Source organism: Diabrotica undecimpunctata, chromosome 7, assembly GCF_040954645.1.
Source record: "Diabrotica undecimpunctata isolate CICGRU chromosome 7, icDiaUnde3, whole genome shotgun sequence".
NCBI lineage: Eukaryota > Metazoa > Arthropoda > Insecta > Coleoptera > Chrysomelidae > Diabrotica > Diabrotica undecimpunctata.
In genome coordinates, this window is record NC_092809.1 from 147,159,821 (window position 1) to 147,172,242 (window position 12,422).

Consider the following 12,422-nt stretch of genomic DNA (forward strand, 5'->3'; position numbering starts at 1 on the left):
GTTTCTTATTCCTAATTACTTCGTCTTATAGGAGGCATATCGAATATACTTAATAATTATTATTCATAGGTAGTAAAACACTTTGCACAAAACACGATATAAAACAATCAATCAAAAATAAATCGAAGAAAACTGGCGAATTTATTTCGTTTATCAAGTTGGCAAAAGAAAACTGAGTAGATAAGGTAACAGAAAATCCAAGAAAAACAACACGTCGTGTGTGTACATCAATGTACACCGGCAAATTCACAGGTTGTTGTTGTCTGTGAAATCTCTACTTTATCTGTGAAAGAAAATATAATCAAAGAGGATATAACACTACGTTTCAGTTTTTTTAAATATTTTTTAATTTGATATGACTTGGAGTAAAGTCCTTTAAGCCAAAACAAAATTGTATGTACATAGAGTATATAAAATTAACAATAAATTAATTATTAAAGATAATAAACGCTTTTTAACGCGGTTTGTTTGACAGATTCAATGACGTGAAAACTGATGCAATTTTTGTCGCGTTCCGAAACTAAAACAAAAGAAAGAATATTGCAAGGCCAATCAAATCTATAGCTCTTACATTTTTTGACTTTTCAATTTGGTCGGGTTCACGATATTATCACTTTTGTGTGAACGCATTAGATCCTCCAACGCGAACACGCACACACACGAACGCGTACACACATAAATTTGATTGAATTTGAACTTTGTGCAGCGACAATAAAGCGAAAATTGACTCTTCAACGTTAGGTAGACACCTACATTGTTTAGGCCAAAGTGAGTGCTTGTAATTTAATATAAACTTTATTAAATAACAATAAAGTTCAAATTGACTCTACATTTAGTTAGAAAATATTCGTATGGGAAAAAGAAGATTGCTGTTTTAGGGTTTTCCCGGAAATTATTCGAATTTATTCGAATAAAAAATTTTACTCGCCGTAAAAACCATCCTTAGACTTCAAAGAACATTTAAAAAAAAGAATTGGTAAGATTGGTCCATGCGTTGTTGAGTTATGCGCTTACCAACACATTTTGCGATTCATTTTTATATTATAGATTATGTAGAGATAGTGCAAACACTTCTGACCACGGCGCAGTAGACGAAATTTGGTTTAGTCCCCACTTCCATGCGAAACGCACTGTACTATGCACTGTATAATTCCACTTACAATAGAACCTTTCTGTCTTTACGTGAATTTTGACTCCGCCTTCAAGCAGCTCCATGGTCAGGAGTGTTTGCACTATCTTGAAAAGTTGTTATCGCTTAAAGAAACTTAAATTTCTTCAATTACTTCATCATACAATTCATTCATTAGTTTCATAGTGTTGCCTCGTTAGGAATATTAAAGTTGCAATATTTTTGAAAACATTGAATGTTTGCTGCCAACAGAGCTTTACACAGGTTGTGAATAAAAAATTTTTTTCAACATTTTAAAAAAATATACGAATCGACTGTTGAACGGGTCCTAAAGCAATCTTTTTAGCTTCTCAACTTGAAACTTCTTCTCACAGAATATCTGTAGAAGAAAAATATGTTCAAGCACCAAAAAGATATCAATTTTCATAAAGCACCATAGCGGAATTTCTACAATTCGATGAATTTTTGCATTTTAATATTTCTCTCCATGTCTTTATATAAGTAAGAGGACAAAAATTTGTCCAATAAAAATTCCCTGTACTGAAAAATGTCCTTTGTGGGACTCGATGCGTTTGTTTGTGAGTTACCCATTTAAGAAAAAAAAATCTGAAAATTAATGTGACTTACAATTTTGAAATTAACTGGTCTCGAAAAAATACTTTGTCTCCACTTAGATTTAACTGGGGAAAATACTGTATCCAAGCATTTTTTTGAATTGTAGACATATTTATATTTAATATAATACCAAAGAGGCCTTCGAAATGTGGGCTTACCGACGTATATTACGTATATCCTGGACTGAGCACGTGACCAACGAAGAGGTACTACGCCGGATAGGTAAAGAGAGAGAGGTAGGAATAAGTATAAAGAAAAGAAAGTTGGAATACTTGGGTCACGTTATGAGACATAATAAATATAGAGTACTACAACTGATCATTCAAGGGAAAATAGACAGCAGAAGGGGTCCAGGGAGGAGAAGACACTCGTGGCTCCAAAACTTGCGGCAATGGTTCGGATTGTCATCTGCTGAACTATTCAGATCTGCCGTAAACAAAGTCAGAATAGCCATGTTGATTGCCAACGTTCGGAACGGACAAGGCACATGAAGAAGAAGAATAATACCAAACACTTCAAAAACACGAAACATTATACAACCTTTACTTTAAACAAATTTCTGCCTGAAACTGAAAAAATAATTTGATTTCTTATAGTCATTTATTCCTCATAAGTATTCGTGACAACCCATACTGTGAATGTGGTCAAATTGGATCTCTGAATCATATTATTCTAGAGTGTCCAATAAACGTTTCTCCAAATTTTGACCTCTACAAAGAATTGGTTAAAAGAAAACTACAAACTCCTATAGAGATTTGTTGAATAGACTAAATTTGTTGAATACTTTTCTTAATTTAGCCAAAATCGATCTATAATATATATTCCTTTCTTATATTCTACTATAACATAACCTTATAAATTCCTCTTTTTTTTATACCTGGGTTCTCTGACTATCATCCGTTGGTAGCATTTCTGGTATGTGTTCTACTTGGTTGCTACCCCGATTGTCTAGAGCAAGTTGAGAATATCCCCCCTGAATTAGCTGTGCAAATTATCCCCTGGGGTATTACCCAATAAAGGAAGAAGAAGACTTTTTAAAGCAGGTACGTCACGTACCTATGACTTGATACTCAATTTTATATTGTTTTCTATAGCGATTTACGAAAAAATACTTTTTTACCCACAATATTTTAAAAAAGGACTTTTTCAATGACTTTAATTAATTAGGTTTTTTAAAATCTAATTACACTTTAAGGATTTAATAAGATTAAAAATAAAAAGAAAGTTTAAATCAATAAAAAGTCGTTTATTCACTATATTAAAGAATCCGTTAAAGAATTCAATCATTGTACAAAAATACCTAAAAATCTATCTGCTATCACAATTGCAGTACATTGTCAAATTCTTTAAAATCTGGTAATATCTATAACACATCTTTTATACACTATATACATATATACTATATACAAATAAATACTCTGTACAATTTACAAATCGTCTATAAAATATTGCAACAGGTTAAAGGGTAGCAAACAAATATTAATCTATATTAGTCATATTCTTGGTTTAACAGATGTTTTAACTAAATCATCAAAGCTTTTACCTACATATTAATTTTTAGAATGCAGAAACTGAAATGTTAAAAATGAGGAAACACTACATCTAACATTAAAAATGTTTACTTGAGTGTAAAATAATGAAGAATGCTGAGAACCATTTGACTGTAAGTGAAGTGTATCACATGCATAAATTTATAAAAACAGGAATAATAACTTGATCTGTATTAACCAGTTGAGCAATCTGGATTTAGAAAAGGCTTTTGTAGGGTAAAAATTTTAAAGATTTATACTGTAGTTTTAGTTTACTTAACGACAATCTAGAAATCCAGATAATACAACAGCCCACTATATATGGGATTCACAAACTATTCAAAAACGACAGTCGGAAACGATCGAATTATTGACATTTCGGTATGATATGAACAATTTACAACACAAGATATTCTACTCTTCTAGATGATGAACAAAAAGTTTTTACCTAAAGATCGACGAAGATCTTAAAACAAAGTTAAAAAGTCAAAAAAAGTGTTTTTTTCTTATCTTATCTATCATTGATAAACATAAACATTAAAGAGTCTTTTAGTCTTTTGAAAGAGTCTTTAATAAACAATCATAAAGAACTAAATAAATATGGTTTTAAACTTGTTTTGGAATTTTTGTGTTATCTGCCATATTTACGGAAAATTACTTAGATTTTCAAATAAAAATGCCTTCATCTTTAAATTGAAATGGTGAATAATTCCCATTAGACCTAAATGAAGTATCAAAATAGAAATGACTGTAAATTAATCTAAAATAAAATCAAAATATTTAAAAATATTCAAATTAAAATCACAACAATAGAAAATGTTGAACACTTTGACTGCCTTGAACAAATTAGTAAGTTCGCATGGAAACAGTTTCGAAGTTACTCGCTGGATTAAATTAACATGTGGATCCCTTTTGGAAGCCGAGCTTTATATTTATGGATGAAGAGATTCTTACTAACTTTAAGGAAAAGTTGCATAGTACTAGCAGCCGAATAAGAGAATCTACAGCTCTGACAAAGAAGTCAGCTGATAAACTAGGAGAAACAAACAATGAAAAGAGTAACCTTAAGGGGTAGACTAAGAAACTTAGGCGTTAGAAATAGAACAGGGGTCACTGATGTAATAGAACAAATTTTCAGTTTTAAGTGGAAATGAGCTATATATAATCAGGCAGAACATGGACGTTTTGACAATCAGCTTAATAAAATAATGTAGACCACCTGTAACAACGAGAAATATAGAAAGATCTCTAGTAAAATAATGAAGATGCTATTTAAAAAATAGTTGAGAAAGGCTAGACCATAGTCGCAGAAGATTGAAAAGTATAAAAAGTCAGGAAGGAACATGTATCTGGCCAGTCAAGAGTGAATTGACAAGGGTTGGAATAAAATATCGCAGATTTTATAGAAAATAAAATACACAGATATCATTTAACTTAAATACGAATATAAGAATAAGGAACATTAGTTATATTAGTTATATACGCTAAGTTTTGCCGACGACCAAATAGTGATCGCACAAGACGAGGATGACCTCAGTTTTATGATGAGAAAACTGGAGCAGGAATATACAAAGAATGGGATGGAAATAAACCTAAAGAAAACTGAATACCTAACAACGGAGAATACAGAAATAAAACAGCTAGAAATAGACGAAGGTAAACAAATCAAAGGAACAGACAAGTATAAGTATTTAGGTTTCATAATATCAAACAAAGGAACAACGGAGGAAGATATAAAAAATAGACTAGGACAAACAAGAGACTGCATACGAAAATTGAACCCGGTACTATGGGATAAGAACATCAGCATGAAAACAAAGAAAAAAATATATAATACCATGACAAGAAGTATCCTCACTTATGGGTGTGAAAATTGGACAATAAATAAGAAAACCAAAAACAAAATAAGAGCAACAGAGATGGAATTCCTAAGGAGAAGCTGCAGAGTAACAAGAAGAGATAGAATAAATAACATGGAGATTAAGAGGAGAATGGGAATGTACTCCGACATAATAGACTACATCGAACAGAAGAGGTTATCCTGGTACGGACATGTCAGAAGAGCAGACCAAAATCGGTGGATAAATAGAATAACAGAGTGGAGCCCGATAGGAAGAAGAAAGAGAGGCAGACCCCGAAGATCTTTCAGAGATGAGGTGGACGAAGCAATGAGTAAAAGAAACCTACAGGAAGGGGACTGGCTAAACAGGAAAAATTGAAGAAAACGATTGAGTGAAGAAATACAGTGAAAACTGTGGAAATCCTTGTATATATATAGTTATATTCAAACTAGGCAGATAAAAGAAAAATATCAAAATAAAAAGTATATATACATAAGGAACACTTAAAAAAGACATAAAATCTCTAAATCAGAAACATGAGAAAGAAATTTAGAAAGTAAAGTTAAAATAAATTGATTCTACACATAAAATTTGTTTAAATAAATACTAAAATACACAGCAATTTTTTAAAATAAACACCAAACAAACATCTTTTTTATCACTCGTACTTACGGTTTTTTGTATCAATTTTTAGTTGTATTTATATTTATGGCAACCAAAACATAAATTACTATAGGTTAATATCTGTTTTTCAAAAATACATAATATTTGTAACTAGAGACACAAATCATTGAAAATATGACGAATAGATGACTGCCAGTCTTTTATAGATTTGCTTCAATTTTGTGCGTAAAACATAAATTTTAAGAAAGTATTGGAAGCTTAAACAATAGCTTATCCGAAGTATTCAAATATTTTGTGACTCATTAGTTAATCGAGGAATGCTAAGCTTGCTAATACACCGAAAAAATATGGCACACGCAAGCTACATATAAATTTAAACAGTCATCTGTAAACTGGCTAATAGGGCCTCCACACCGATTTAATTGAATTAACTGAAGAAGAATTTAACTTAGTATTGGGCGAACTCAAATTAACTAAGGAACTTTTAGCAGTCCTAACCGGCTCTTCACTTTTTACAACTAAGGGCTCTTTGTCTTGCACCGTTGAGTCAGGATGTTGAATTTCTTGGAGCAGCGTACTCGCTGATTTGATAGGCACAAAAGCCGACTTTACGACGTCTATATCTTCATCATCGGAGTTATCCGAAGACGACGATTGATCAACCGTCGAATGTATTTTGGTTTCCTGGGCACTCGACAGCTGCGGACTGACTGATTGGCTGTTAGAGACTGGTGATATCCTCAGGCTCATCTGATCTAAAGGACTAGGCATCACAGGTCGTAAAGGCATATCGAAACCGGAGAGTTTGTTCAGTTCTTGGGAAAATTGAGGTAATGCACTAGGTAGGAAGTTAGCACCGGCGTGGAAGGGTCCAGCAGGAGCTGCTGGTGGAGGAATGAAAAAGTCGTGAGGGGATTGGACGTTCGGAGCTAAAGGCGAACCTGTAACAAAAACGAAATACTTTAAAAACTTTTCTATTTATTTATAGAATATAATAATGTCATTAATAGTACAATATTTCTAAGAGTTTTTATCTTGCACATGTTGTTAAGGAAATATATCTTCTTTCTCTTTTTGCTTTATATAAGAAATTTTGCTTGTTCATTGGTGGGTTGTTGCCTCTGGGGATGATTGTCACTCCACATCTTGCACAATCATTTACCACTTGGTGATTTGTCACATGGTATTTTAATGAATATTGTATCTGTCATTCTACTGATGCGATTGTTTAATTCTTTTTTTTTTCGTGTCCAGTCCTTTGTATCCTGTACATTACATTGTGTTCTGATCTCTTCATTCCTAATTCGGTCTCTCAGCGTGTTTCATGCAACTAAACTATTCTCATTTCTGTTGCTTCCAGCACTATCTGCATTTTGACTGTATCGGGCCATAGCGAACTTACTCAAGAATCATCTCACTGGTCTTATAGATTTTTGATTTTGATTTCCTTTAGCAGAAAGGTATCCAGCTAATATATTTGCTCTTTGCATTGTATCCCTTATTCATTTTTCAACGCTTACATAGCTAGGCAGTGTAATTCCTAGTTACTTTGTTTCCATTTCTTGTTCAATGCTAACTCAATCAACCAGTTTACATCCTATTGGTTGTTTATTGATTACTATTTTTCTAGTTTTTTTTTAGTTGAAATCCTCAACTTAAATTTGACATTATCCTAATTAAACTTGATTGACATCATGTGACATTGATAATTAAAAAATAGTCAATTGACTGGACGTACTTGAATTTTGATGCCGATATAGACAAAAATATAAAAAATATTGATTGGTGACATAAATACATTATCGACAATTCTCGTTTTTTAAGAAGCCTCTTGCATAACTTAAGTCTTGTCTTACGTATCAATTGCACTGTCTATTAAGTCTTCTAATGCCTGTCATTTTTCTGAAACATCTCATTTCGCTAGCTTGGATTTTATGCAGGTTTTAGATATTTTTGGTTCCAATCAACACTGATTTATAAGATGCAGCATTTTTAAGTGTAGCAAGATACCTTCGTATCTTAGAATTTTATGTGTGTTTGGTCTACTCCGATTGCTGTTCTATTCTTTCATGTGATCGCCTGCAAGAGTTCGTGCATTCTATGATTAATTCCATATAGACAACTGATATCATCATAAATAATGTCTTTTAAATTATTTGAAAATAAGTTCCCTTGTAGCTTCTTTACGTGATTTAGATTTAAGTGGTTAAGACGGTTAAGTATTAAAATACTTATTTCCATTTAAATATTTTGTATGAAATTTAGGTGGGTGTATCATGTGCATTCACCATTTTATGGAATATACCAAATACATAGTTCCTTGATTTTTTTATAACTTACCTTTAACTAGAGGTGTGTGTATATTCGGCTGCTGTGGCATACCAGCAGATCTTCGCAGGTAATCAGGAAAGGCGTAGGACATGTAAGCGGCATCTAACCATCCAGGGTTGATCAGGAAAGGATTGAATCCTCCCGGCAATCCAGGCATACCATATCCGTATTGGTAATCTGCAACGAAAGTAAAAAAAAACAATAATTTTTTTGTTAAAAGCGTCAAGGTTTTTTGTCCTAATTATAATTTAGGCAGACATGTTATGTAAAGATGCAATTCTGGAAGGTGTGTTTGAAAAACTACTATTTGAAAGGTTGTTAATAGTAAAAGAAGTTCCTGGAGATGTTTAATTTATTTGCGACTTCTTCTTAAATATATAGTAGATTTGGAAAAGCGTGGTAGTACAGTTTTTATGACAGAAGATTATAACGGTCTTTATAAAGGACTGTTAAAAAATTATTAATGTGGATATAATATTATTGTCTCAGTTTTGTTCAAGAATTTATAAAAATATGATCACCTGGAAAAATTTCAAATATAATACAATATAAAATGCAACGGAGCTCTGCCATTTTGCCTGTGATTATTTTATTTATTTCTTTTGTTTTTCTTTCGCGAAATTTCATATATTTTTACGTGCATAGCCAATGACTATATGGACAATATAGCATTTACATAAGCAAATATGTTTCCCAGAAGAGGGTGTTTCTTATTTGCCTTTCAGAATCAGGTAATTTAATTCAAAAATTATTAGACCCTCCAAGATATAGTATACTGGTCACCGGTATCTTTTGGAGAACCGTAAACTCATCACTGCAGATAGTTAACTCATCACCAGCATTTTTGCCAAAGCGCTGGTTTCTAATGTGGAAGATTCTCTGTTAAGTACCTGTTGTACTTCCTGCTTACGTGGTAATTTTCCTTAAAAGTTAGATTTTATTTTAAACAAATTGCCTTAAAATTTAAGTAATATGTTTATATCGGGTGTCTCATGGTTTATATCATTGGCCTATTAAACGTATCTGTCAATCTAAACGGATTTGAGATGTGAAAATTCAGCTGCATAGGTTCTTGATAGTGAACTTTTTTGGTCAAAATATTTGTGAGCATGTGCTATTTGCATGTAATAAATCCGTACTTTGATTATTCTTTTAAATTATCAAACCCTAGCGGTTTGTAAACATGTTGTGGTCTTTATCTGCCACGGGGTGCAGGTCGGTCAATGATCAATTTGCAAATCTGTTAAGGTCTTTTTTAAAATCCCTGGTTTTATTGCGGTAATGGGTTTGTACTATCTACGAGTTCAATTATGCAATTTGGTGATGAGTTTACAAGTATCCGCTGAATTATATTAATAATGATCTTCAGTTATCATACGTCAAATAATAAATATAGGAGGAAAAAGACAGTTAAGATTTGATTTCACGTGTAGTGCGTCTGTGCAATTTTTAGATTCCCCATGTCTCCAACATCTTTATCAACGTCTGTTTTGCCTTGCAATTCTTAGAAGGCACAGATTAAAGCAAAAATCTGAATTTGGATTCGAAAATTAGTTTACGGATTTTAATAAATAAAGATATAAGCAACGCGTTACTTAAAATAAAAACTAATTCATTAAAAGATGAATAATTTAAAGTTTAGATAATAAACTAACTTTGCGAAGAGAATTTGCGTGTTAGAATATAATCGTTAAATAAGATCGTCAAAGATAGAAATCTTATATTGATCTTTAATTCTCTCAGGTACTCATATTATTCCCAAAGCTTCCAAAAGAACAGCTTTTTCACAGTGTATTTGTATAAAACCACATAAAAAGTTGAGTTCAAATAACAATTTTTAGAAGATAATCTTAATATACAAGATCACTGAAGATTTGGTAATACGAAAAGTGATGTCTACAAATGATACCTAAGATGATAAGTATTATCTTATTATAATATGGTAGGTATATGGAAAAAGCAAATGTTTCTCTTAAAAGTAAATAAGAATCGCATGGTTTAAATTTGGATGAAAATTATATACTCAAACGCTAAAACACCTTTCTAAAATTCTTTTCGTTTTGATGTTTTTACGGAATGTTAAAAATTAAGTTTGTATGCTATAGCTAAAAATAGTAATACCTCCTGAGTCCGCGCTCTTTGTAAACCAGCCAAAAAACCAATAATACGTTTTAAACGACAGTTTAACATCTTTTAATGTTTGATAAACAACCGTAACAATGTGTAAACATCTGTTAGACTTGTAAACATATAAAACTTTTAATACGGAGTCTAAGGTTTGTCGGCATTTCATATTAAATGGCCACGTCAAGGAAACTTCGTTTAATGTTTGATTTAGAACATTTAAATTTGGTTTATTGGAGCATATGTCTCGCATTTGGGAAGATTTATTTTTTATTTGGGGATTTTTGGATTTTACAACCCGGGATTTTACTGCTATGATATATTCTCACGACGGCGACACTGAAAATTCGTATTATTATCGACAAGACATATGTGGAAAGTTCAAAAGTGATAAATATATAACAAATAAATAAAATGATTGTGGATTGGGATACCACAAAACCGCTATTTGAACGATGACAATGTATGGTTTTAAATATAGCATTTGGCACAGTTCTAGTTTTGGCTCACGTGAATACTGATAAAAATCTATTGGAAATGAACTAATATTTTAGATGAAGGCCACTATTTATACATAAATAATAGATCTGGAAGGCTTTGATATGTAAAATATCAATTCTGCGTACAGAAATAGATAAAGATATCAAAAACCTGAAAGAACAATCTAACTTGGAAAATATTAATAGATGTACCTACCGTAGAAAGTAACGAAAAAGTAAAGTAATTTTATCCGAATTCTAGAAAGTACTAATCTGTTATAAACTAAATTTATCTGAAGCATATTAAAGAGAAAAGTATATTTTCCTTTGATATCTAAACTTCCTTAAAGAAGTTGGACTTTAAGATCTTCGGATATTTTAAGAAAAAACTGATTTATTTTAATACTCTAAGCTTGCTTGAAAAAAGGTTTACTTGGAAAATATCAAGTGCCCAAAGAAAATAAACAATATAAAAGCAGAGTTCATTTTCTTTTGCAGTTGACCTTTTATAACAATTATCTACATATATTCCACAATACATAATTTGTATGGATCTAAAGAACATTTGTTATGATTTTTGTACATAATAGATTGTTTTTTTTTAATTTATTGTATTGACTTATTTGTATGTATGTAATTGACTATTTTCACTATACGAAATAAGGTGCAACTCTGGAGAATGTAGCATGAATTGCATATTCATATGCAGTAAAGAAGTTATGACAGATAAAGTAAATGGTTTGGTGAGCAAAAAAGCAAATACATCTGAATTAAAACATTCAAAAGTAATCAAATAAATAAATTTGAAATGGAAGTTTTATTGAGAAGAAGTTTTAAATACTTACTTGATTTCGTTCGTGGTTCTCTAGGTCCATCAACGGTGACCTTAATAGCCTTGGAATAGGTAGCCATTTGGTAGTAAGGAGCTGTACTAATGGTGATAGTTAGCGTAAAACTTTTCCCTCTTCCAGACCGTCCAACGAACCTCAAGTCATTAAATTTAGCTACTTGATTTTTCATAACGGCGGTACAGTTTCTTAATTCGGCACAATAGTTTTCATCATTACCGGCTTTTAAGGTCACTACAGTCCCGTCAGAAACATCGTCCAGAGCTACAACTTTGAAAGCAATCGGCAAACTTTTGTTTGAGCGCCAGTGGGTCGGTAAAACACTACACAAAATAGCCGGGCTGCCAGTTTGGACTAGTTCACCGTGGTATTCTTGAAGACTTTCCTGTAATGATGTATACATATCCGTCATTTTTGATAAACTATGATTGTTCGGCAAATGCATCACAATTTTAACGAGAACACTATATATACAAAGTATCAAAAGTTCAAACACTTCCCAACTCAAGAGTAAACGTCACACTGAGTCTCAAAACTTTTTCGGGACGAGAATATTAACGCTTTCGTGAATCACCCCCTCCCACTACGTTCTAAAGGAGGGTAGTTTTTAAATAGCTAGACCGGTGAAGAAGGAGACGTAGCTATGGACGGCCAGGTGGGACAGAGATGCGAAACTTCTATGCGTTTGGGTGAACTTTTATAATACATAGGGAAGAGAGATGCACCGGACGGCCCGGCGCTCGGGACAGAGACGGGAAAATCTTGTTGACTACTCGTGGAGGGAGAAAAAAATATTTGGCGCTAGTGAATGAAAGTGAGATGTGTGCGATTTATGTATTAGAGGAGGACGGATTTTTGTGATGAAGGAAGATGGAATTTTTGGTTTGCACTGGACAGGGCCG

At 32.4% G+C, this 12,422-nt stretch overlaps 1 protein-coding gene across 1 annotated transcript; it reads right to left on the reverse strand.

The window, feature by feature from the left end:
* Positions 1–2,969: 2,969 nt before the first annotated feature.
* On the reverse strand, positions 2,970–12,086 carry LOC140446013 (uncharacterized). The gene is made up of 3 exons (XM_072538507.1): positions 11,518–12,086; positions 8,079–8,246; positions 2,970–6,679 (listed from the first exon to the last, which is right to left on the reverse strand). The coding sequence occupies exons 1-3, from the start codon at positions 11,963–11,965 to the stop codon at positions 6,135–6,137; spliced, it is 1,161 nt and encodes a 386-aa protein (XP_072394608.1). The 5' UTR covers positions 11,966–12,086; the 3' UTR covers positions 2,970–6,134.
* Between the last annotated feature and the right edge of the window lie 336 nt (positions 12,087–12,422).